Source organism: Sprattus sprattus (genome assembly GCF_963457725.1).
Source record: "Sprattus sprattus genome assembly, chromosome: 11".
In the NCBI taxonomy this organism is placed as follows: domain Eukaryota; kingdom Metazoa; phylum Chordata; class Actinopteri; order Clupeiformes; family Clupeidae; genus Sprattus; species Sprattus sprattus.
In genome coordinates this window covers 19,420,561-19,447,809 of record NC_137909.1, presented here as the reverse complement: position 1 = coordinate 19,447,809, position 27,249 = coordinate 19,420,561, and the positions used below count along the sequence as shown (strand labels likewise).

Genomic DNA, 27,249 nt, shown 5'->3' with positions numbered 1-27,249 from the left:
TTTCTGTGTTTTGTTCGGCAGAGAGAGGGCTTGTTTGCCTCGCTGCAAAAAACTTCTAAGATATGCCTCAGTCTGCCTCTTCATAAAGAGTCCCCCCAGACTTTCCCGATGTACACAGAAAAAAAAAAAACTCTTCTGTGTGGAAGCGCACACTTTGACCAGCTATCAAATGTGACATGCTCTGACTGCACATCTGTAACCTGTGGCAGAGGAGAAGCTTCTGGGGTATCCAGGCTCCCAAAGTAGCTGTCACCTGTCATGTCTTGCTGGCATCAAAGTTCTGCCAGGAAAAGCACATGTTGATACAAATTCTGACAGCTCCATTTCTGGCCTTTTTATTTCCCCAAGAAGTACAAAAAAGATGTGTTTGCACATAAACCTGTGGTTTGCCACAGCTGTTAGATCATTAAAAGTGTGAAGAGGAGTCGGGTTTGTGTGATGAACTTGGTCCACTTGAGCTCTGTGTTTGAGTATACTGCTGCTCTGACTATATCTTATGGTTTGTTTTGCTTTAGAATAATAACTGTCGTGCTTTTTGAGGCAGAGGTAAAATAATTAAATGGTGCTGGTTTATTCAACAGATAGTTACCGTTACTGGGGTTTTCATATTGTGCATGTTTTTTTTTTTTTTTTAAGTGAAGTGAAACTCAATCAATCATCCCCATTCTTTTCTATGAACCTAAGCAGGCCAGTATGTTGATTTGGTGTGATGTGTATACTGTATGTTGTATGTGTGTTTGAAAGCCACACGTGTACTAATGATTTTGAACTATACATACACAGGGCCATGAGAATGGAGATAACAAAGCTTGGGTCAAAGCTGGGTAGGTCTACTCTATGTCTTTATGTCTTTGTTTTGTTTGAGGCGTACTTTATAAGTATAATCATAGTTACTATTATTATTATTATTGGTATCCGTGTCGGCAGTCTTTTAGTAAAGGCACAAAAGGCAGCAGGGAGACAAGGCTCTGGTTTTGTAAATGTATTTCCCCACCACCAAGTGTATAATCCAATGTAAAAAATGATAAACAAAAAGATACAACTGGAAACAAAAAGATTCATACAAACTGTATATGTACAGTCAAAAGTACAATGTAGTACTCTAGGTCACTAAACTGAGGCAGTGCACAGACAACAAACTCACATTTCTGAAATCTTTAGAGCAGAGCATAAACTAGCTCACAATAAACTCTCTCCAAGAAGTTCTCACCACAGAAGCTCCCCACTACTACTTCGCCAACCCTTTTAACTGTTAGCTGAACTTCCCCGATTTTGCCCATACTACCATAGGCTCAAAACACATGGGGAAAATCATGTGTGAAATGAAATTCACATTAAACAGAGTTAAAATGGTACCAAGAAACATTGGAAATCAATCAGTCCTTCACAATAATAATGAAACATTAGAAAAGACATTACACACAACAAAAGAAAAAAAAAATGATTATGACAATACTACTACTACTTTTACTACTAATTATAATACCAATGTGATGCCACAAAATGGCGCAAGTCTAGAAAAAGGGGCCGACGCACGCAAGACGTGAAAAGTCGCGCAAGGGGCACGCAAGGGGCTTGCGCGGCCTCTTGCGCTTGCGCTTACGCTTACGTAACCGAGCATAAATCAGCCTTTAAGCGCGTCCTCACCGCGTCTTATTGGCGAACGCAACAAACTTTCACTATCATTTACACACAAGTTATCGATGTTCTTTTGTTGTGTGTAATGTCTTTTTTAATGTTTCATTATGATTGTGAAGGACTACAACAGCAGTTATAGCTCACATTCACAACTGTAAACTTTAGAATGTAAGTAATTGATTTCGCGAGGGAGTAACCACGTTCCTCACGCACCTGCCCAAACCATAAATGCATCCCAGGACGGGAGCACACTTACTAATACAGGAAACAAATCCAATGGCGGCAAGAACTCATCCCAGCTCGTTTGGTGAACACGCAACCTAGGTACACAGTCTTACATCATTATAGTATTTGCCTAATGACAACAGAATTACAGTGATTTGACGGGCCAATATTTATAATACAACGGAGATTTTAAACATCGGTAACTTGTGTGTAAGTGATAGTGAAAGTTTGTTGCGTCCGCCAGTAGGACACGGTTAAGAATTATGGCATCACATTGGTATTATAATTAGTAGTAAAAGTAGTAGTAGTTATAGTAGAATTGTCTTAATCATTAATTGATTTAGTTTTTCCTTTGTTGTGTGTAATGTCTTTTCTAATGTTTCATACATGTCGCTTTGGACAAAAATGTCTGCTGAATACATTAACCTTAACTTTAACCTTTAAGTGATATTCTGGTTCAACCTAATCACTTGTAGAAAACTGTTGACAGTATTTTTTAGTATGTATGGCTATATTTGCTTAAATTAAACGTACAATAAGTACTTAGAAGTTGAAACTTACAATAGAAGCTAAGCTACAAATATCAGTGAAGTGCAGTATAGCCTAATGTTTAAGACGCCTTTGTAATGTTGGGAGTTGTTCATATAAGCTAGTGTAAACTTTTACTTCTAAACTACCACACAAAATAATTGTAAGTCATGGAACTTACAAGTACCTGTTCCTATGGTGGTTTAGTCTCAGTGGGTTTATGTAAGTGGGTGAATGCTCCTATGGTGGTTTAGTCTCAGTGGGTTTATGTTAGTGGGTGAATGCTTCTATGGTGTTTAGTCTCAGTGGGTTTATGTTAGTGGGTGAATGCTTCGTCTCAGTGGGTTTATGTTAGTGGGTGAATGCTTCTATGGTGGTTTAGTCTCAGTGGGTTTATGTTAGTGGGTGAATGCTTCTATGGTGGTTTAGTCTCAGTGGGTTTATGTTAGTGGGTGAATGCTCCTATGGTGGTTTAGTCTCAGTGGGTTTATGTTAGTGGGTGAATGCTTCTATGGTGGTTTAGTCTCAGTGGGTTTATGTTAGTGGGTGAATGCTTCTATGGTGGTTTAGTCTCAGTGGGTTTATGTTAGTGGGTGAATGCTTCTATGGTGGTTTAGTCTCAGTAGGTTTATGTTAGTGGGTGAATGCTTCTATGGTGGTTTAGTCTCAGTGGGTTTATGTTAGTGGGTGAATGCTTCTATGGTGGTTTAGTCTCAGTGGGTTTATGTTAGTGGGTGAATGCTTCTATGGTGGTTTAGTCTCAGTGGGTTTATGTTAGTGGGTGAATCCTTCTATGGTGGTTTAGTCTCAGTGGGTTTATGTTAGTGGGTGAATGCTTCTATGGTGGTTTAGTCTCAGTAGGTTTATGTTAGTGGGTGAATGCTTCTATGGTGGTTTAGTCTCAGTGGGTTTATGTTAGTGGGTGAATGCTTCACTAATGGCCGGTGGTTTTTTTTTTTCAGGGGTGGCAGTGGACTGTTTGGTATTGATAGCATGCCAGACATGCGCAAGAAGAAACATATCCCACTGGTTAGCGATGTGGTAAGTGTTCAGATCTCCAGACTTTGTCATCTGTAACACTCTGATTGGCCACTGTAGACATGACCTCTGTTTCTGTACCCCCTATTTAAAGTACTGAAATTAATTTATCTGCCACTCTCTTGAATGCAACCATCCACTCTGGTCAGGCTATGGTAAGTTTGTACTCAATTGGCCCCTGCCCTGGTTTCCAACTCCTCACTGGTTGTGGGAACACAGTTCCAGCTCTATATTAAGTGGCAGGAAGAGGTAGCTCTGGTATAATACTGTTTGAACTAACAGTATTATGCTAGTGTTGTACAAATACATGGACATGAACAACCTCGGGTTTGGTTGAGCTCCAACTGAAACTAAGGCCATTCAAACAATATTGCTCCACCAAATATTTGTCTTGTACAGTATTTTATTTTTTCAGTTAGCATGGTAACATACTGTTCTGACATGTATTTGTAGTCTACTTGCAGCCTACTTAATATAAGAATGGGACCAGTATTTCTCCCCTCTCCATACCTCCATACCGGAATTGATTGAATCATTTTTTTTACTCCTGCACTCCTGCTACGTTGAATCTACCACTAACGTAGACACATAGGTATAAAATGTAGCATAAAAATGTAGCTCAGTTTGGTTGTTTGGTCTTCTCTCATTCTACCATAACAACCATCTTAGTAGTAGTATTCTAGAATCTAGAGAAGAGGTTAGCATAGCACCGTGTGCTAACACTAACACTATTTATCTTCTCATCTGTTCCGTTCCTCCCCCCTCTGGACTGGTTTTACCCTGCCTCACTGGTCTGAGTTATTAACCCATTAACCCCCTCATTAAACTTTCAGGTTTGGGTTCACAGCGGGATGGATGTCTATGGGATAATGGGTTGTCAAGTTTATTAAGACATTATTGATTTTAAGAAACATCATTATTTTGTTAAGCTTTACATTAAGGTACCATTCACATTGGTAAAAAAAAAAAAAAAAACATATTAAGACTAGTCTGCTTGATATTACATAGCTCTTTTTATTCTGTTTTTCCATGTTTTGTAATAAATTCATGGGAGTTTAGATCGTAGATATCAAGTATAATTGATCAGTTGCACCAAAGCATGAACGTTTTACTAATACACTATTTACTAATAATTATGCTTGAGTTATGCTCACATTAATTAATGAAAGATAATTATGGTAACCTTAATATAAAGTATTTATTTATTAATTGACTTATTGACTCACATGGTCTTATAAATGAAATGAATGAGGCTGATAATATTGCTAAAGCGGTTGTCTTGATGACCTCTGTGATGTGCAGTCTCTGGTTCAGGCCAGGAAGGCTGGAATCGCCTCTGCCATGGCCTCCCGCTCCTCCATCAAGGATGAAGACCTGGTGAGTGCTCTTTTGTGTGTGATACAAACACCTTAGATAGCCTGGTCTTACGGTTAGACCAAGGCCTGGAATTCAAAGCTCATAATTAAATCAATTGCATAATTACATTCCCTTGTTTGTCACATTCTCCCTGTCTTTATCTTCCTTTTGTCTGTCCTTTTCATTGTCTGTCTGCCTGTCTTGTCTCTCTCTCTATATCTGCCTGTTTTTCTATATGTCTTCTTCTCTCTCCATCTCAATCATTCCCTCCTACAATCCCTTGTTCTCTCCCCTCTATCTGTGTGTATATGTGTCTTCTGTCTTGATTTGTGTTGTTGATATGTGTTTTCACTCCACATCTCTGCCTGTCCACTCTTGCAGAAGAGCCATGTGTATAAGAAGACCCTGCAGGCTCTGATCTACCCCATCTCCTGCACCACGCCGCACAACTTTGAGGTGTGGACTGCCACCACGCCCACCTATTGCTACGAGTGCGAGGGCCTGCTGTGGGGCATCGCCCGCCAGGGCATGCGCTGCTCCGAGTGCGGGGTCAAATGTCACGAGAAGTGCCAGGAGCTGCTCAATGCCGACTGCTTACAGCGTGAGTACAGTGGGGAAAGTCGGAATGGGGGGGGGGGGACGGAGAGGAAAGTAGCGAGGGAGAAATTGTTTGAAGGAGAGAGATGGAGACAGCTAGGGGGATCAGAGAAAGATGGAGATATAGAGAGACATACAGGGCGAGAGAGTGAAGGAAGAGAGATGGAGAATATAAACATGACAAGGTGGTTTAGGAGACATTACTTCAAGTTAAGATCTAGGGCAGAATCAAAGCCCTACAAGTGCTTCTGAACAAAGCCATCTACTGTTACACGAATAAAGGGAAAGCTGCAAGCCGAATTTAGATAGCCGACCTGATTTAAGCTGGAATGGTGAGGGAGGAAACTGACGAATGTATCATAGGAGAAAGATGTAGGCATGGAGATGGAGAGGGAGAAAAAAGAACAAAGGAAAAGCATGCAGAATGGCTAGACGAAGAGAGAGAGGTTAGAGGGATAGATAGAGGTTTCATTGCTCGTTAATGGGGCACTTGTCCTTCATTTAAATGCATCCCTCAAGGGCTGTGGTCGACCTAGGACCGCCGTCCATCACGGTGCTTTACCTTCGTCTCCAAAAGGGGGAACTTGCTCATTGTAGCTGGCTCTGTCTCTGTATCTCTGTGAATGTCTAGCACATTACTAGCCGGGTCTGGGCCGAACCTGAGCCAGTCTAGGGCCAATCGGATCCAAGATACTATCTGGGCATTGTCCTGGGCCCTGCTCAGTCTGCAAAGCTGATTTATCCAAATGGAAATCTCCCACCAGCTTTGGCTGAGAAGGACAGGTCCATTAGCCATCTGAAATATGATTTAACAGGAACCTTCAGAGAAGACGTCCAGTCTGACTGTTTTCTGAAACCCAGAGACTGTGGCTTTGTGTAATAAACCCACCTGTCTTATCCGTCAGAGTTTGTTTACCGAGTTTGAGCTGCTTCTTAATTACTTTTGATGTAGCCATCCAGAGATCGTGATTTATATTTTATTCATGATGTTTGTGATTGATGTTGCGTTACATAATGTTTTCCATAACAATACGCTAACCTTCACTGTCAGCTGTGTTTACGTCTCTCGATAAATGCAGATGAATTAATGTAAAGTTCCTTTTATTTATGACATCTAATTTGGGTATCCTTTTATTATACCTTTTTTGCAGATTTACTTGGCTGCCCTTTCGCTTTATGAGTTAATGGTGTGAATGTTATTGTAGTGAAATAGGACATTCAGGTTTTGAATCTGGGAGTGTAAAATCAATGACATGACTGTTAATTTGCTAATGTAGTCATAATTCTACTCACATTTGGATGATTTTTGGATGTTCTTTAAATTGACATGTGGCTACTTGATGTGTACTATGTGACCTACGTGTAAACGTGTGTTTGTGTGCATGCTGAGCAGGCGCTGCGGAGAAGAGCTCCAAGCACGGGGCCGAAGATCGCACCCAGAACATCATAATGGCTATGAAGGACCGCATGAAGATCCGCGAGAGAAATAAGCCGGAGATCTTCGACCTGATCCGCGACGTCTTCATAGTCAGTAAGTCCATCCATAGCCAGCAGATGAAGGGCATCAAGCAAAGCGTGCTGGACGGGACGTCGAAGTGGTCGGCCAAGATCACCATAACAGGTACAGTCTGTGCCCTGCACTGGTTAAACACTCTAATATCAATGTACTTCTTCTTTTTTTCTTTCGTTCTTATTTTTTATTTATCATTATGTCTCCAATTGTTGTTTCCCCCACATATTTCCTACATGCATGGCTACATGTGTACTTACATACTAATGCAGTCTCTCATAAACAACGCACTTCATCATCAGACTCTCCTCTCTTCTGATGGTCCCTTTCTCCCCTGCAGTTGTGTGTGCCCAGGGGCTGCAGGCCAAAGACAAGACGGGCTCCAGTGACCCCTACGTCACTGTGCAGGTGGGCAAGACCAAGAAGAGGACCAAGACCATCTATGGCAACCTCAACCCCGTCTGGGAGGAGAAGTACCACTTGTGAGTCCCACCACACAATACAGAACATCATACACATCATCCTTCAGGGAGGACATTCTAGGATAATGTCAAGGAGAACATTCTGGAACAGATTTTTGTTGAAATTTGAAGTACATCTGTTTAGATCAGAATGTACTGTCACTGTTACCCCAGCCCTGTTGAGGTCATTTACAGCAGTTATAAATTATACAAATTGGATTTCCATGGTTTTCTCTGTTGGCTAGCTCAGTTTGCAAAATAATGACCTTCAGTTTTGCCAATGTAGTGTTGGAAAGGAATGCTCACACACACACACACACACACACACACACACACACATACACCAACTGTACACTGACTCATAATGTAGAGATAGACTGTATCAGTTACTGAGTACATATTTTTGAAAAATACAACAGTGTCAGACCGAATCTGGCCCCGGACTCCTGGGGATTAAAATATCTGGTCCTACTTCAGCCCTGATTTGGCCCTGATTTAGCCCCTGATCTGGCCCTGATCTGGCCCTGATCTGGCCCTGATGTACAGTATCTGTGCCAGAGTCGTCAACCCTCTAGACAGGCCCATTGATGCCTGATGTCTCTCCCTGTTGTATATCCGACAGCGAGTGCCATAACTCATCGGACCGCATCAAGGTGCGCGTGTGGGACGAAGACGATGACATCAAATCACGCGTGAAGCAGCGTCTGAAGAGGGAGTCCGATGACTTCCTGGGCCAGAGCATCATCGAGGTGCGCACCCTCAGCGGAGAGATGGACGTCTGGTACAACCTGGGTGAGTCATTGATGACCTACACTGGCTGTGTGTGTTTGTATGTTTGTGTGTTTATGTATGTGTTTTTGTCTGTGTCTCAGTGTGTTTTCAATGATTGTGTGAGTGTGTGTGTGTGTGTGTGTGTGTGTGTGTTTGTATGTTTGTGTGTTTATGTATGTGTTTTTGTCTGTGTCTCAGTGTGTTTTCAATGATTGTGTGTGTGTGTGTGTGTGTGTGTGTGTGTGTGTGTTACAGTAAGTGTTTGTATGTGCATCCTTATGTACTGGCTGGTCTGTAAGTGGACTCTTGACCTACTCCTATGTGCCTTCAGCAATGTCTAGGCCTTTCTTCTGCTGTCTTTTCTGTTTTGGTCTTTAGAGCATTTTTGTGTATTGTTATATGTGTGTGTTTATCTGTATTTGTGTGTGTGTGTGTGTCGGAGGGGGTGGGGTAGTTATTCTTTGTCAGTGGTCAGAAAGAGCTGACATTTGTCCAAGACACGCAACTCTCAGCTCTGCTGTGCATTCTTGCACACAGCTGGAAGAGTGGACCAGGCTGCATGTACTATTACTCAATTAAAGTCCTCTCAATTCACCGGCACAATCTTCATTTATATCACTTTAGCCCTCACAGAGGCTACGAATGAATAACTAATACAGACCTGGGATTTCTACTACTGATGCCCACACATGTTTTGGAAAAGATTATTTTTTTTCCTCTCTCTCTCTCTTTTTTTTGTGTGCGAGAACTGCCTTTCCTCTTTCTCCGTCCCCAGTGCTTTGCACAGCTCATGAGGCACAGATTTCATTAGGGCATAAATGTCTTTTTATTATTGCATTTTCTTTTCTTTTGTTAAATCAGCGTGTCCTCCAGTAACCTTGGCCAATGCGAGTCGCCCGCTCCCTCCTCACCTCAACCCCATTTTACTGCTTTTCTGAGCCAAAGCCCCACCATCACCCCCCGCCCTGTAGCTACATCAAAGAAGCCCCAGAACCCTCCTTCTTGGCCATGAGTTCAGAAAAAAAGGAGCACATTTGAATGTTGGGAATATTAAAAAGGGACAGTTTCTCTGCTGAGGATAATTTAGTGGGGTAAGTGTGTGCAGTAGCCTACGCTCAGCTCAGTCTTCCCGAGAGGAGCTGCCTTAGGGGCGGTCCTGGCGCTGATCCTATGTGACCCGGTCTGATCCAGCATGACCATTTATGGCAACCTGAACTCTGGCTCAGAGGTGTCGTACTACTGCAGTACAGCTTCACAATACATTTGGACTGAGATGGACACGTCAGAACATTCTTGCCCCATGCTGTTCAGTCCTGTTTCATGTCTATGCATTGGGGCACAGGAAATATCACCCGCTCCAAATCTCTTATTTTCACATGTGACAAATGTGAAGTGCCTTCAAATCTATTCCACTCGAGCTGTTGGATGTCTCTCTTTTGTAAATGCAGGATGCCTTCCGGTGTTCCCCAGCTCCGAATGTGAGTTGTCTCACTTATAAATGTGCCCCACAAATCTCCCCTTTTTAAAATGCGACATGCTGGAGTGAGTGAGGGAGGTATGGGGTGGGGAGAATCCTAAGCTATTCTGCTTCAAATGTTGGATACCCGTGTTCATACAAATGTGGGAAGCCTCCCCATCTGTCCTGCTCTAAATGCAGGGTGCCTCCATAAGATGCCCCCACTGTCTTTGCGCGGCGCTGAAGACTCCATTACTCACGTGCCCTGGAGCTTCGGGTGCTCTTCTTCTCGGCCAATTACCTCGCCGCGAAACGTTACGGAAGCCTTGGGGGGCCTCTTGGCGTTCTCTGAAGACGGAGGAGACTGTCTGCTCCCCTTCCAGGCCCTGCAGCTCTTAACTTTGGCAGTCAGCCTCCTTAACCCCCCCCCCCAAACACACAAACCCCTTCTTTATGCTTTTCAGCCTCCACCATTACCATCAGTAACATGTTCACGAGGATGTCAGTCGCCTGGCTGCTGCACTGAATTTATGAATGTAGATTTTTTTTCTGTCTTCCTTTTTATTTTCCAATAATGAGGATGGTAGATTACACCACTATCAGTGGCTTCTTACACAACCTCCCTGTTCTCTCTCTCTCTCCCTCTCTCTATCTCTCTCGCTCTCTGTCTCTCTCACTCTCTCTCACCCTTCCCACTAAAATGTCCTTCTCCTCCTTTACTCTGTGATTATAATGTAGCGGTAGTGGGAAATCGACTGCTCTGTCGACACGTACAAATTACCCTAATAATGTGGCTGTCAGGAGAAATAGCCATGCTGAGACAAACGTGCTGTCTTTAGAGGAAAAGACTGTGTCGAAGGTTTTTCAAAGAAAAACAAACAGAAAATACCTCAAAGGAAAAATATCTATGCTTGCCTCCTGTACACTGCCAACACTAAATCAGTAATGGTTTCACACAACTGTGTGGACTCCACTACTTTGTTTATTGTTTGGATGATAGAACTTAGCAACGATCCCGTAACTTTAGTAGTTGGTTTGCTTCGTGTCTTTCGCACTATAGACTTTTTTTTACAGTTTTACTTGACTTTGTATCAGTATTATTTATTTGGAGAAAGCAGCTTTCTTTTTCTATGTTCAAAATGCTATAGAAATGTCAGTAACAGTGTTGTGACCTAGATGTGTGTCTCTCTCTCTGTGTGTGTGTGTGTGTGTGTGTGTGTGTGTGTGTGTGTGTGTGTGTGTGTGTGTGTGTGTGTGTGTGTGTGTGTGTGTGTGTGTGTGTGTGTGTGTGTGTGTGTGTGTGTGTGTGTGTGTGTGTGTGTGTGTGTGTGTGTGTGTCCACAGAGAAAAGGACGGATAAGTCAGCAGTGTCTGGGGCCATACGGCTCCAGATTAGTGTTGAGATCAAAGGAGAGGAGAAGGTGGCTCCATACCATGTCCAGTACACCTGTTTACACGAGGTGAGATTAACCCACCACCTTCCCCCCTCCCCTCTCTCTCTCTCTCCCTCTCTCTCTCTCTCTGCCGCTCGCTCTCTTCCTCTCTCTCCCTCACACACACAAGGGATGGGGTATGGCCAATACATACATACCAATGGCAATCCAGCAGTTAACATTTATGTTGCTTTTCCTTGGATGGTTAACGAAGAGACAATTTTAATGTGTACCTTCAAGGCTCATTTAATTGATAACACCTGTTTACTAGTGCAGAAAACACCATTTCTTTCATTTCAGAGGGGACTCTCTGCCCCAGAAGCTTTGTCATCACTACAAAATGAGGTCATGTGTAACACCTCTCTGTCTCTTCCTCTCTCTATCTCTGTCTCTCTCTCTCTCTTTCTCTCTTTTCAGAACCTCTTCCATCACATGACGGATGTTTTGGGCCAGGGTGTGGTGAGGATTCCAGAGGCCCGTGGTGACGACGCCTGGAAGGTTTACTTTGATGACGTGGCGCAGGATGTCGTGGATGAGTTTTCTATGCGCTACGGCATCGAGTCCATCTACCAGGCCATGACGTGAGTGTTCATTGTGATGTTAAACTAACAAGAGTGTAGCTGCTCTCCTGTCTGGACTCACTTGTGTTCAAATGGGGAACATAACGATGTCCAACACCACAGACCTGAAGTCCAGTCAGGAAAGTTGACACACCGTGACCTCCCTTGTGCATTTCAGGGAGCAATTCCATTTGACTCCTTCAATGCCTTCTCAGGACGAAACTTAGTAGTTTCCTTTCACCCAGCTGTTGTGCTTTCACCACATCCTGTCCTTGAATTGTATTATCCACCTAAGTCAACAGAACCATTTGGAGAGTATATGTAGAACTTATATGCTTACACCTCTATACGTCTCGTCTTAGTATGACACCCGTCGCTATATTTCACTCGTTGTCATTACGGTTGGGGAAGGGGTTAAGGAAAGCCCTTCCCATGGCAGCAGTTCCAGACTAAAAGGGGAGCAGAGGCTGGGCAGAAGATGGCCACTGGGAGCCATTTTGTAGCTGGCTGGCCTTGAGACGGATGGCCTCGGAGTGGGAGCTGTCACGGCGCGGGTGTCAGCCTGACACGGAGGTGCCCATTAAGCCGTGGCATCACTCACGGAAAGCACACTTGCGTGGCCATAACTCAGTGCCAACGAGCCGATCGACACATCCATCCAATTACTAAGGGATGACGGGGGGAGAGACAGACTCCCCCATCCCCCAATGATACATGCGCTATGCCGCACAGCATTTCAAAAACTCCCCTGTGGCCTGCAGAGATTTCAGCTCATCTAGGTGTGTAATAAACAAAGTACTTTATTTGGTTGCGCTAAGGGTTCTTTGAAATGGCATGGTTCATTTGTGCCCTGTCATTGGTTTTGAACTGGTTGTGGTCCTTAGATTTGAATACAAATTACCTATTTACTTGAATAGGGAATGATTTTGAGAGCTATATCTCCACCCTCTGGAAAAAATAGAAACTGTACTAATAATATAAATAATCATATATATTTATAGGTATACACTACTCACTTCTGTGTGCCACTCACAGGCAGGTAGTGTGGCAAGGAGTCTTTGGAGGGTTTGGCTTCCATGTGGTGAAGTTTTGACCACCTTACGGGCTCCTCCCAGACCTCATTAGGTCTTCCTATGTCGGCTTTAGGATCTCTTCCTCAGTTTTCTCTTTCGCGTCCCTGGTCACGAAACAATGTGGTAAAAGTCTTAAAGACCAGTCAAACTGGCAGCAGTGAGTGGAGGCTCTATCTTCAGTCATGGCCGAGGGTGGCATTCTCGACCGGGGAAGATGCCTGTCCCGTGCAAATCCCAAGTATAGTGAGCCCAAACTCATCCTTTATCGACACGGATTGCATTCTGTTAGCTACACGAAACTCATAGCAGAAACAATCATTTCCATGAAAAGTTTTGACTTGATTGCACTTCACAAAACAATGTTCCAAAGGTATCCTCCAGTCCTCTGTCACTGTCCTTCTCTATATCCTGTGGTATAACATTTTTTATATCAACATAGAAACCATTTCTGCAACCATTTCTGCAGAATTTGTTCCTTGTGTTATTTAGAGAGAGGGATTGTACACTAAAATGTATGTTGCATTTATAAGAGCAAACTTTCTAAACTTCCGCATGGTATAAAGAAACCGTATCTCAACTAAGTGCTAATTTGTAAACCACGAAAATTATCCCTTATAGCTCATTGCACTGAAAATCCTCTGAAAAGCGTCTGTTTTCTCTCTTCTCCTCTCTGTGTAGGCACTTCGCCTGTCTCTCCTCTAAGTACATGTGCCCTGGAGTCCCCGCGGTCATGAGCACCCTACTGGCCAACATCAACGCCTTCTACGCCCACACCACCGCCTCCACCAACGTCTCAGCCAGTGACCGCTTTTCTGCGTCTAACTTTGGGGTACGACAGCCATGTTGTTTTTTTGTTAATGTCCCTTTTCTTCCTTCTGTCTCACTCTCTGTAGTTGTTGCTGTTTCTGTAAGGTTAAGTCTATAACTATCTGCTCTATCTGTCTGTCTTTGTTTTTTTTCCCTTTCTTCTTCTTTCTGTCTTTCTCTTTGTTTTCGCAAGCTATATTACTGTGAACTAGTGCTAGATTCAGAGGTTCTAAGGGGCTTTGCCAAGACCCACTAGCTCTAGTGGAAAGCTCCTCTGAAATCACACAGCTCAGTCCTCTCCTCTGGGAGATGCTTAGGCAAGATCACTGCGGATTCGAACCATATGAAAGTGTTGAAACTAGAGAGCCTTTGCTGTGGGCACAGACACTGGAAGACACAGTCAGAGCGGAGAGTCGTGACCGATGTGGACACCTCCATTAAATGCATTACATTCTAACCAAGCACCAAAAGATTAGATGAGGTTACTCACAGGGTACCCACAGGAACAGTTAAGGATGTTTTCTAAACAATGTTTGGGAGGACCTTCAGGGGATGATTGGAAGCTGTCACCCACCCTACTTCAGCTACCAAGCCAAACATTCTTATAATTAGCGTTCTAAACCAAGCATCCCAATAGGCAAGAAAGTGAATGTTTCTAATGATCTCCAACGTACTGCTTTCCTTCTGTCATTCATGTATTTGTGTGTGTGTGTGTGTGTGTGTGTGTGTGTGTGTGTGTGTGTGCGTGTGTGTGTGTGTGTGTGTGTGTGTGTGTGTGTGTGTGTGTGTGTGTGTGTGTGTGTGTGTGTGTGTGTGTGTGTGTGTGTGTGTGTGTGTGTGTGTGCGTGCGCTTGTTTGTATGTGTTTTACTCCAACAGAAAGAGCGGTTTGTGAAACTTCTGGACCAGCTGCACAACTCTCTGCGCATTGACCTCTCCACATACCGGGTAACACACACAGACACAAACACACACACACACACACACACACACACACACACACACACACACACACATACTGTCTGTGTCTCTCTGGGTAACCCAGACGTGCCTTACCTTCCCATCTTCATCATATTTTCAGACCTAGCTGACATTTGGTGCCAATCTTGCATCAATAAACACAAACAGTATGTTAGTCCATCTCCAAATAAAATGTCAGCAGTCCTTAGTCTGCAATCTTCCTCACGGTTCATCTCACCCTCTCCTGTATATATTTCTCTTCCTCTCCTCTCCTCACCTTCACTTCTATCCTCTGCTACACTTCTCCTTTCCTGGCCTCTTATCTTCTCTCCTTTCTCCTACTCCTTCCTCCGTGCCTCTCTTCTCCTTACCACTCATCTTCTCTCTCTTTCTCTTTCCTTTTCTCTCCTCTCTTTTCCTCTCATTAATTTCTCCTGTCCCACTCATCTTCCTCTTCTCTCCGTCTCATTCTTTTTCCCCTCCTCCTCCTCCTCACTTCTGTCCTTCCTCTCCTCCCTCCCCTCCTCTCCTCCAGAATAACTTCCCAGCCAGCAGTAAGGACCGCCTGCAGGATCTCAAGTCCACCGTGGACCTGCTCACCAGCATCACCTTCTTCAGGATGAAGGTGAGCCAAAGTCTTAACATGCAACACACCTTTCATAAATCTTTTCCTTTTTTAAAGTTTCAAATAATCACCTAATATATTGCAAAACATATATTTTTACCCATTGTTTTGTGTCTTACCTGAAGCAGTTAGCTCTTCCATGTTTTAATAATGTTTCACAAGCCTGTTTGAAGACACACCCATAACCCCTTGCACCCCCAACCACCCCCACACACACACAGGTGCAGGAGCTGCAGAGTCCACCCAGAGCCAGTCAGGTGGTGCGGGACTGTGTGAGGGCATGTCTCAACTCCACTTACGAGTACATCTTCAACAACTGCCAGGAGCTCTACAGCCGCCAGTATCCCCCCAACGACATGGTGAGGGCCCTCTACGACTTCATAATCACGATTGTTATATGCAGCAGATGCCAAAGACGGTGAAAGGCATTGTTTAAGTACAAACTGTCCCATTGCAGTTTGTGTGGGTTAAGCGTGGTTCTCAAGGTTAGGGTTTCATGTGTGTGTGTGTTCATCATATGATCATTGTGTGTGGTGTGGTGAACACAACAGTGCCTTCTGTGGATGCTCTAACTCTGTGACTGACGGTTTGTGTTCTGTCCCATCAGAACAAAGAGCTTCCACTGGAGGAACAGGGTCCCAGCATCAAGAACCTGGACTTCTGGCCCAAACTCATCACCCTCATCGTCTCCATTATCGAGGAGGACAAGAACTCCTACACGCCTGTTCTTAACCAGTCAGTACATGCCAGCCAAGCCCACACACACACACACACACACACACACACACACACACACACACACACACACACCTGTGTACAATCATGCACACCTGTGTACAATCATGCACACTAACTCACTAATGTACTCTCTTTCCATTCCTCTCTCTCTCTTGACCTTTCTTGCTCTTTCTCTCTATCTCTCTTACACACACACACACACACACACACACACACACACACACACACACACACACACACATACACAATATATATCTGATAATACAGTATTAGCCTGATGAGATTGCAAAGAGTCTGTATAAAATTAGAGTGAGTCCAGCCTCTATCCCATCCGTCTGACCTGGCCTCTGTGTCCTGCAGATTTCCACAGGAGCTGAATGTGGGGAGGCTGTGTGCTGAGGTCATGTGGGTCCAGTTTTCCCAGGATATGAAGTACGCCATGGAGGGTAAGGCTCTATGTATTCAAACTATGGTATATTTACTCTGTATGTGTGTGTGTATCTGTGGGGGTGTGCAACAGTGTGTGCTTGTGTGAACCAGTGTCTGAATGTCTGTGTGTGTGTGTGTCTGTGTGTGTGTGTGTGTGTGTGTGTGTGTGTGTGTGTGTGTGTGTGTGTGTGTCTTCAACTCAAAGGGTCCAGTTAATTCACAGGTTGCCTAACCTCACAGTCAAGATAATTCCAGTCCACCTCCGTTCCGTCAGCCTACTGTCCTCCCATCCCCTCTGACTTTCTCACATTCTTGTTCTCTTTCTCTCTCTCTTTCCCTCCCTCTGTCCATCCCTTTCTCTCTCTCTACCTCTGGGTTTTACTCTCTCTGTCTTCCTTTCTCAGTTATGGATAACATTGACCACTACCTCTGGGATAGGGGTAAGACTGTAGTCCTGCACTATAGGGAGTGACTGTTAGATCCTCAATGTTCTGGTGTTTTGACGATGATGTGTTATTTATTGTAGTCAGTTACTTTATTTAGGTGTAGAAATTTAGTTTGGTAGCTGGTTAGTATATAGTGACAGTGAAAAATGTAACTGCTTTGCTGACAATTAATAGGTGGTTCGTTGGTAGTCATGGCTGATTTGTAGTTGATGGTAGTGACTGCTGTGTTGTTGTTTGGGTGTGCTAGACCACTGGATTATGAGAAGGACACTGGGGAAGTTTGGACGTTTCCTACGGCTTTATCTATTTAGTTATCAGTTATCATCTTTCGTTCTTCCTTTCGCTACCCATTCATCTTTATTTCTGCCATGATCCTTTTTTCCTCTCCCCATCCTCCTGCATGTTCTTCCTCTCCACCCCGTCGCTCTTCCAGCTCCATCTACCTTTCAGCGGCGTGGGCAGCATTTTTACGCTGGTAAGATCATTTCATCTCCACCCCACCCTGTTCCTCTTTGCTCAGGAACCACAATTGAGGTGTGTGTGTGTGTGTGTGTGTGTGTGTGTGTGTGTGTGTGTGTGTATGTGTGTTTGTTTCGCTGGTACAGCTCTGATTTCTGTCTGATGGTACCAGCTGAAGCTCACAGTTCCAGGAATAGCGAATGGCAGGCTTTTTAAAACCCAGCGCGCTGTGTTAAGGGAGTGTCTGTGTGTGCGTGTGTGTGTGTGTATCTATGCATGTCACTTTAGAGGAAAGTTTGGGCTGAAGTTTTACGGTACTTTTATTGGTTGCGTTTTTTTCCCACTCTGGTTTCTGTGCCTGTGGAGGAATGAGAAGCAAGGATCAGAGCCAAAGGAGCGAGAGAGCTAGGGAGAGAGAGAGAGAACAGAGTGAGAATGAGAGAGAAGAGGAAAAAACTGAGCGAGAGAGAGATGCAGAGGAGGGAGAGAGAATGCGGGGTAAGGAAGAGAGAAGGGGCAGAGAAGAGGAAAGGGACAATCTGTAGATGTACAGCAGGCTTTTTTCACCCCCTGGAGGCATCTCTTGCACCCCCTCTCTCTGTCTCTTTCTCCTTATTTCTCTCTGTCTATCACTCTGTCTTTCCCCTTGATTATTATTCCTCTTCAGGGAACAAATCTCTGTCATTATTCCACATGGAGTTTTGCATAATTTTCCCAAGTCCTCAATATGCCCAGTACTGAAGTGCCACCTAGTTGTAGAAAAAAACAGATCAAGTATCTAAGCTACAAAATTACATTTCAGATTTTCCTTGTTAACTGCAGGCTTTTGCATGTGTGCAGTATTTTTTTTCTTTTTCACAGCTGTAAAGCGCTGGCCATCCTATAGCCACTTCATTCCTTTATGAAGCACACTTAACTGGGCTCTCCACCCAAGTTTCTCAGGTTAAAGTGGTTAGATCTCATTCTGAACACTATTTTTATCCCCTAGCTGGAACATTTTCCTGGAAACATCCCCACTTCAGAACTACACTCACACACACACGCTAGCACACACACATGCTGCACGCAAATAGACATAGATGGACATGAACACTTCATGAACACACCATGAAACATATACACAGGCACACACACACACACACACACGCGCACATACACACACACACACACACACACACACACACACACACACACACACACACAGTCAAACTCATTTCCACTTTTCTTCTGTTCCTCCTCTTTACACACTCTCCTTTGACCCCCCCCCCCCACAGAGCACGAGAAGCATCGCCTGTGTAAGAGTGCCGACTACATGAACCTGCACTTTAAGGTCAAGTGGCTCTACAACGAGTACGTGAAGGACCTGCCCACCTTGAAAGGGGTCGTCCCCGACTACCCAGCGTGAGTGTCTGCTGAGAGGAGCCAACAGACATGGCGCCCTATCTGGTTTTCTGTATTTAGCATCTGATGTCATTATCCCCTCAACTGTAATGTTGTTTTCAAGGTTTTTTTTATTCATATATTGCTGTTTTTTGTGGTGTATTTACAATAATGCAAAAACTCTGATAACTGATAAAAACTGATAAAAGTGAAAGGTTGTGACATACCGTCCAAACATTCGCTGTTCAAATTTACAGGCTAAGTGTGTGTGTGTGTGTGTGTGTGTGTGTGTGTGTGTGTGTTTTGCCTTGCATTGGTGTGTTAAGCATAATTCTGTGTAATTTCTACTCTCCTCAGGTACAGGCACATCATGCCTAATGAATTTTAAATTTGATCAACACACTAAAAGGATGAGTTTTGTCAGTAGCATCCAGATTCACAGAAATGTCTCCATTCAGTTCCATGTCAGTCAGTCTCCCTGAGAGCCATGCCGGAGTCCTCTCCACCCGACCCCCACCCCCACCCCCACCCCTCATACACACACACACACACACACACACACACACACACATACACACACACACACACACATGAATCTGTGCGGCTCCCAGCTTTTAAATATAGTTTCTTTGATGGTCTGGTAGATCATCAGAGGTGTGTTATCCACTCAGGCAGAAGTGTGAAGATCGTCACAACTGTGTTCTCTTCTGAAGCAGATCTGTGTGTGGGGGTTTTCCTGCAGGTGGTTCCAGCAGTTTGTTCTACAGTGGCTGGATGAGAACGAGGAGGTCTCCATGGAGTTCATGCACGGAGCACTGGAGAGGGACAAGAAAGACGGGGTGAGTGACAGTGAGGTCAAAGGTCACATTGTCAATCTCCCTGCTGCCTTTATTACCACACTCGCATTCAATGGACATCATGAGATGCTTTATCCCTTAGCAACCCACTGTAACATTGAGGTGGTACATTCATAATAGGCTTACATTTTTCTGAGTTAGGACACAATGTTTGTATAATTGTGTTCATATTATGTATTTATCATCTTTTAAATCTTATCTATCTCTGTTCCTCACTGTACATATACGTATACCTGTATGTTTGTCTAATTTAGTACTGTTTGATTCTATCTTTATTTGTTGTTTCTATCTGTATGTTCAAATGTACGCAATATAGCATGATTAAGAGTTGGGGATGGTAAAGGATCTCATATTGCTGGGATTCCACCACAGGTAAACAAGAACACGAGAGGAACTAACTCTGTATCCTCTAACAGTTCCAGCAGATGTCTGAACACGCTCTGTTCTCCTGTTCGGTGGTGGACATCTTCACCCAGCTCAACCAGAGCTTTGAGATCATCAAGAAGCTAGAGTGCCCAGACCCTAAAGTCCTGGCCCTCTACAGCCGCCGATTCGCCAAGGTAAGGCACACATGCATGACTGACAAGATGAGAAACCAATCACAGGAGCCATAGGTCCCTTGCGTTCAAATGTGTTTTAAAATTATTTTTAAGTTTCCTATGTAAAATTTCTTCACTGAACTATCACGTTCAAGCCACAGCTAAGGCCTACACTGGTACTGTGATTATATTTCTAAATACCAATTTCATTTGTGGAAAAAAGGCCTTAATGTGCGTGAGGTAGGTTATACTCTTTACGTAAGTTCTATTCCTAAAAGTATGAACTAATATTGATACGTTGTGGATTACTCTAGTGAATTTGTGTATGGCTGTGGTAAAGACTCCTTTAACAGAGGTTAGCATGGACTAACACCTCTTTATGGGCCTCAGGCTCTTATTGAGCCATTGGACACCAATAGGCCAGCTCACTAAAAAGTCCCCTAACAAACTCCACAGACCATTTTCATTTACAGAAAACAAACATCAAGCGGGGCCCGCCTCAGTGATTTGAAGTTTTCTAGAATAGGTGGTCATTTGTTCAGTGAAAATTACATTTCAGTGGCAGAGCTGGCAGAGAGGGGAGACGTATATATTTGTCTGAGAACTCGATATGTTCTCATTATACTGAAAGAGCCCTAATGCTACTCTATCCGTCACACCACAGCTCCGTCTATCCCAGGGGCAGGCTAGGCACGGAGTGTGTGTGTGTGTGTGTGTGTGTTTGTGTGTGTCTGTGTGAGTGTGTGAGTGTGTGTGTGTGTGTGTGTGTGTGTGTGTGTGTGTGCTCCCCCCCTTTCTGCATACATTAAACACTCCCTCTGGTATAATCAGAAAGACCAGGGAGAGCTCAATGGGCTTTGTTCCCGTAGCTGCTTAAGGCATGGCTGGAAGGGGTAGAGGAGTTTACTGGGTGGCTTCCTTTTACTGTTGCCTCTTCTGCTGTAGAATAAAACAGGATTCCGTCTATTGTCATCATTCCCTTGTGAATAACAAGATATCAGAGTATCGCTATCATTCCCTTTTGGAAGTATTTTTCATGTTAATAATAATAAATTGTTCATGAAATACTTTTTTTCAGACTATTTCCAAAGTCCTGCTGCAGTACTGTTCCATTTTGACCAAGAGTTTCCCATCTTACTGTGACAAAGAGAAGATAGTAAGTGCTTATCTCCCTAAAAGCTCTTACAATTTTAAAAGCTTTTATATTAAATGGATATAGAATAAGTTGGGTTTATTATTTGATTTAACCCACTCTGTATTAATGTGATCTCATTCATATCTGTCTTTCACTCTCTTCTCCCTCTTTGTGCCTCCTCACTCTCTCTCTCTCTGTCTCTCTCCCTGTTCTCTCTGTTCTTGCTCTCTCTCTCTCTCTCTCTCTCTCTCTCTCTCTCTTTCTCTCTCTCTCTCTGTAGCCCTGTGTGCTCCTGAATAACGTTCAGCAGCTGCGGATCCAGCTCGAGAGGATGTTTGAGTCCATGGGAGCGAAGCAGGTAGGGCTCAGACACACACACACACCTACACTTGCCACTGTCTAAGAGTCACCTTAGAGACAGACTCCCTTTTGTTGGCGCCTCCTTCATTTCTTTCAAAAACAGCTTTCAGTGTTGAATGATGGAGAAATGCCATCACACTGGCATAGGCAGTTTTTCTGTGACACTTGCTAGAATGCTTTAACAATCAGACTTCTGCTTCTCTCTGTCAGATTGCCACAACGGAGGCCATGGTACGGCTCAGCAGTAGTACAGCATAGCAGCCGAGGAGTGGTAGAGAATCTCCAGGATATTGTAGCATGTAGTACAGTACGTAGCATATGGCCAGGCACGTGCACAGATAGACCCCAACTGGTGCTCAAGCACCAGCCCTTGTGCCCTGGTTGAGAAAAAGTGCCCTTTTTTCTGGAGACCAATTTTTTTTCCAATCATCAACATTTCTAGAATACAAATTAGTCTCTCGTCATCAATTTCCCCAAATGTGTTTTGATATCTGAGGGGGCATTTATTTGGAGTTCTTGTGAGAATTTCGCCCCGACATGCTCCGCGGCATAGACATAGAATAAGTATTCTTTGCCTATGATCTGCGGCGCTCACAAGCCCCCTCCGCGCCCCTCCCTCCTCATCCCCAGCATCAATGTTGAGCGGCAGGCCAACAGGTTCAGCCTACTTCTTCACTGACCTGCATCAGACAAACAGGTAATGACGGTGTTTGTGCAATCCCCCGACGTTGTATAAATTAACAACATTAGTGCCGCTGAAAACAATACGTCTGAAAACCGGACTGGTCCGACGTTTCCTAAAAAAATAAACAGACAACTAACTTGATTTCAAAGCATTGTCCAGCTGTTTACTGACGTTTGTCAGGTTTAATGACATTATTTGTCTGAAAGTGCATATTTTGTGTTGTATAAATGCCGTCTAAACAATTTCGAGAGTATGTTGAATGTTTGTTTATAAATGTCACGAGAATTCACAGCTAGAAAATAGCAGGTAAACTATGCTAGCTCTCGGGGTCCTGCTATCCTTGTCCCATCATTGTTGTTTAACGTGATATTTATGTATCTCTTCGTTTTGCCTGTTTTACAACGACAACCAGAATTTTTCCTCCCAAAAAATTATGAAGGGCGGTCATTCCAAAAGCATTGGTTTTCTAAAAATGGGTGGCTGGAGTATTCCCCAAGTTCAGATTTGATGCACAAGCATGGTCAGGTGGACCAATTACAGAAAAAAGGCACCCCAGACATCATGTATCAGACGTTAAGGGAGTGGAAGCCAGAGAGCGAGAGAGATTTCATTTCATTAATAATTTTGGTGATGGGCGCCCTTTTTTTTGTTTTTGAGCACCTGCCCCCCAAAATGTCTGTGCACGTGCCTGCATATGGCCATTAGTCTTCTGTGTTGGTGAACCGGGAATATCTAGTCTAGTCTCAGACTAGTGTGTCCATAATAGTTTAATTCAGTGTTTGTCACAGAACAAGATGAATGGATCATAAATGTTCCCATTATTGGCCAACAGTGTGCTTAGCAGCTGCAGTTTCTGCTCTACACCATTCCCTAGTTGGTGTAGATGTTAGTTAGGCTTGCCTTGATCGTTTGTATGGAGAAAACATAGAGGAGAAACTGCATGGTTAACTTTGAAGGATGTGGCTCATGTGTTTTACTCTTCTTCCTGCTAAAGAATGAGGAAGAAGTGGAGGAGGAGGAGGAGGAAGGAGAGGTGGGTGTGCGAGAGGAAAGGAATAAGCCATTTTCAGTTAGCCATTAGGTAGAGTTAGCCTCTCTCAGACTATTAGCTGTAGATATTAGAAGTCTCCCGTGCATTCTGTGAGTGATCTATAAATGGCCTCGGTAAAATCTATACTAGAGCACAGTGTCGCAGAAGCTATGTGTTTTTATTATTGTTCGTAAAAATGATCTCCCCTATCCTCCTCTTTGGTTATCAGGTCATTTCAAGCAATGAGAAAGATGGTGGAGAGGTAGGTGACGCATAAGCTAGAGCTTTAGAAAATGCGAACCGTATTCGTAGATATTTGCCATATATCTTAGATTACATTAAACTTTTAGTGTAGAGACAAGAGTCAAGCTAGTTTTAGCAGCCGGTTAGTTTGTGTGTGCAGTTTTGTTTTTTGATTGAGAGGCCAAGACACAAGGTGTTTCATCGAGTCTTTTTGAGGTCAGCATTCTCACTCATTCAAACATTTGCAGAAAAAGAAAAGGCCCTTGTTCATGGAGGTTCCTTTGTACCGCCACGAGACGTCAATAACGGTTTGAAAAGTGTTGTTTTGTGAATGGCCTGTCGCCTTTGCCCTGTCTGATCCTACTGCTTAGTGAGACGAAGGATCCAGTTGAAAGCTCCGGGATCCCAGCTGTGTTGAGGACATTGCAGTGAGAAGAGAGAAACGGGATGAATGAGTTTCACCCATTTAATGCAAATTCATTCAACCGGGTCTTTATTCGTTTGTTGTAAGCTAGTTTGTTTCTGTTACAAACATGTTTTTGTGATCCATGTTGTAATCACTGTGTGGTCATGGAAGACATCCAACATCCTACTTATGGTCAACAGTTGAGGTGTTTGTGAAGGAGGTAGCCCTTCTGTGCAACTGAATCCACAGTTTACAAATATGACCTATGTCCATGACCTATGCTCAAAATATTACCATATATTATTTTTAGGTGTATTGTCTCCAGGTAAAGCTGAAGATATTTCTTACCGAATCATTTTTTTTGACATGGACAGAAAAATTCCAGAACGGCTTCAGTTCACTAACAAAGCCCAAGTCCCTTTATTTGTCCATAGCCCATTCTTACACAGAAAATCGTAATACTAATCAATATAAGTGGTCATTTATGGATGAAGAATGATGAGACATGTACAATACACCCGTCCTTTATGTAGTTGGCAGAATGTGATTCCAAGTGAAATGGAATGTACAAATATCCATTCCCAATGTTTCTTCTCCCTTTTAACGACACTTGGCTACTGTTTTTTATTTTCTTCGTTTTTTTAGGACTCCAACATGATAGGATTTGAGGTATGTGGGTGAGACAGGGGCATAGTACTATACTCATGTATGTCCACATACATGGACGTATACGTCCAACTATTACTGATGCATTTGTCCCTTCATATGTGGGCTGACCTCCAGGACGTTGAGTTATTCAGTGTTCCCTCCATTTATATAGTCACTTCACGTCATGCATACTAAGTGATATTATTGCAATAGTTATTCTTGATGAAAACCTCATTGTTAATGGTCCTTTAATCTCTTTCCCAAGACATTTTTATTTTTTACTATCCAAAGATTATCAGGGGTGTCTTTTGGACAGGTCTTCATGTTGTTTTATCGGTTTTTGTTGTCGTTTTGTCCTCCCCTCCATTCTTTTTTCCCCCCAAGCTGGAAGAGGAGGATGAGGAGGAGGAAGAAGAGGAGATGGGGGAGGTGGTAGAGGAGGGACAGGAGGTTGGTTTGGGGCTGGGAGATGGTGGAGTTGGGAATTTGGGGTTTATTGTTGTCCTTTCACACCAATCATTCATCCATATTGTGCTACTTCCTGTGACATCACAGTGATATCGATGGTCCCTCAGTCCCTTTCATTGTGACCAGTGGTAAAGTGTTCATTGGTGTTTTTTCAGATATGTTGGAGATGTTGGAGATGTTTGATTTGTCAAGGTGTTGGGAGATGGCGGTGAAATGTTTGAGGTTGTCTGTGAGTGGTTGTGGGAGATGTGTGAGATGTTTGGAAGTGGTAATGAGATGCCTGAGAGAAGTACGTGAGATGCCTGGGAGACGGGTGTGATGAGTTCACGAGTGGTTGTTGTGAGATGGGGGTGAGAGCTGGTGAGCTGTTTTGGTGAGTGGTTGTGAGCACATGGGAGATGAGATTTTTGAGAATAATTGTGGGATTTGTCTTTCCAAACGGTTATGAAACATTTGTGAGTTGCACATGAGCTGTATTTAGTCTTTCAGAGAACTTTGTTCTCTCTCCATCAACCTTCATGACTTTCCCTTTGACGTTTGGCTCTCAATCCAAGAACTTGTTTCTCATACTCTCCCTAGCCAGAGTGGACACGCTTCATCTCCTCTCAGTGTCATACCTCTTCCTGTCCCTTCCCTCAGTGAGTTCACAGCACAGAGTCCATTGAAATAGAAAAAGAGGAGACTGGACATTGGAATTATCAGCAGTAGTTGTGCCTTCCATATCAGCCCAACGGGGACGCTGTTGACATGTTTTTTTTTCAGCACTGGGTCATTCCAAGACTGTTAAGTTCTGAACACAAAGCTGTCATCTGTTCTATTGTCAACTTATTAAACATCACATGTTAGAAAATCTGAGCCTGATGTCTCAGTTTGGACTGTGCTGAGGGCTCTTCTAAAACGCTGTGGTGAAAATGGCCACACCTCGAAATGACCTCATCCATTCAGCTCCGTACAGTGTGTTGATGTCCTCCCTCTGATAGATTCCTTTTGTTTAATCTCTCTCTTCTTTTGTGTGCCCGTTTGGAATCTACAGCCTGACAAAGAAAAGGTGGGTTTGTTGATGGGCCATACACATTCTCTGATGTTTCTGGCAATCATTTGTGAAATTGCTCTAGCTGGTTTCAGTGATGTTTCCACACACACACACACACACACACACACACACACACACACACACACACACACACACACACACACACAAACACACATCTTCCCATCCATTGCAGCACCAGGGACACAATCCCTCACTTATTCATCCTAACAGATCCCTGGCGTATGGAGGCCTTGTGATGTATGGCATGACCTTGAGTGTTTGTGTGATAACCTGTCATAAAGTCAGCCTCACTGTCCTCCCAATCAGATGCTCCTCTCATTCTGATTCCATTCCTCCTCCAATCACGAGACCTTTTGACCTACTATGACTTGCATTCCAGCTCTTTCTCTGACACACACACACACACACACACACACAGAAAGAGAGAGAGAGCACTGCATTCTCTTTCTCTCTTACGCATACACACACTCACACATTCACTTCTCATTTCCTTTGTTTCCGTCACTCAGTGTGGACACATGCGTCCAATTTCCGATTTCAGTCCGATTTAAATTGGATATTGGACACATGTGACTCCCCAGAACTAGATTCATTGTGTCCAACTTGAGTCCGACTGGACTCCGATGTAAACCCCCAGACACACGATTCGATTCCGCTGGTAATTGGACTGGGCGCGCATGTGTCTCTCGTATCTGATTCAAATTGGACAACAACAACTTTTGCACGTGCTTGAGATCGTGCCCACAGACATATACATGCATCATATATAATGTATATGATATGATAAACGCTGCTAGACGCTCAGTTCTTGTGCTCCCTCTCATTCACGTTGAAATACTGAAAGCGAAAGTGAAACTTAGAAACTGGAACGCAACTGTTTGGGACAGAACGCGCTAATTCAGTGAACAAATATTTTCTTATTACTTTTCCACCCGTTGTTAGTCATGTAATCCATTCATATCGATGTGAATCAATCAATACTAATACAACTTTAACTGTGGTGTGTTTTTGTTTCATTTCACAACGTATTTACTGTATAATCAACGGTTTTGTTTCATTTCACAACGTATTTACTGTATAATCAACGGTAGCAGATGTAAACATTCCGCATTTGATTTGAACTGATCTAGTTTTGTCACTTCCATGTGCTTTGAGATAGAGCAGTTAACCCCCCATGGAGACCCCATGGAGAGAATCGGATAGGATCGGAGTGCTGCCATCATGTGCCCGCACTGACTGACACACACACACACACACACACAGCCACACACACACACACAAACGTGAACACACACTCTCTCGCTTTTCCTCCTTTCCCTCTGCTCACACCCACAT

General features: G+C 43.6%; 1 protein-coding gene across 1 annotated transcript in view; it reads left to right on the top strand.

Moving 5' to 3' along the window:
* The window catches only part of unc13bb (unc-13 homolog Bb (C. elegans)), a gene marked incomplete at both ends in the record, with an annotated part of 98,263 nt that overhangs the window by 60,443 nt on the left and 10,571 nt on the right, over positions 1–27,249 (top strand). The window contains 19 exons of the mRNA XM_080847503.1: positions 3,354–3,432; positions 4,732–4,806; positions 5,167–5,386; positions 6,776–7,003; positions 7,233–7,374; positions 7,976–8,145; positions 10,925–11,040; positions 11,431–11,594; positions 13,325–13,475; positions 14,332–14,400; positions 14,948–15,037; positions 15,259–15,396; positions 15,645–15,772; positions 16,136–16,221; positions 18,384–18,510; positions 19,232–19,328; positions 19,763–19,906; positions 20,964–21,041; positions 21,301–21,378. Coding sequence (XP_080703629.1) covers positions 3,354–3,432; positions 4,732–4,806; positions 5,167–5,386; positions 6,776–7,003; positions 7,233–7,374; positions 7,976–8,145; positions 10,925–11,040; positions 11,431–11,594; positions 13,325–13,475; positions 14,332–14,400; positions 14,948–15,037; positions 15,259–15,396; positions 15,645–15,772; positions 16,136–16,221; positions 18,384–18,510; positions 19,232–19,328; positions 19,763–19,906; positions 20,964–21,041; positions 21,301–21,378 — 2,380 coding nt within the window. The remainder of the gene's footprint in view (positions 1–3,353; positions 3,433–4,731; positions 4,807–5,166; positions 5,387–6,775; positions 7,004–7,232; positions 7,375–7,975; positions 8,146–10,924; positions 11,041–11,430; positions 11,595–13,324; positions 13,476–14,331; positions 14,401–14,947; positions 15,038–15,258; positions 15,397–15,644; positions 15,773–16,135; positions 16,222–18,383; positions 18,511–19,231; positions 19,329–19,762; positions 19,907–20,963; positions 21,042–21,300; positions 21,379–27,249) is intronic.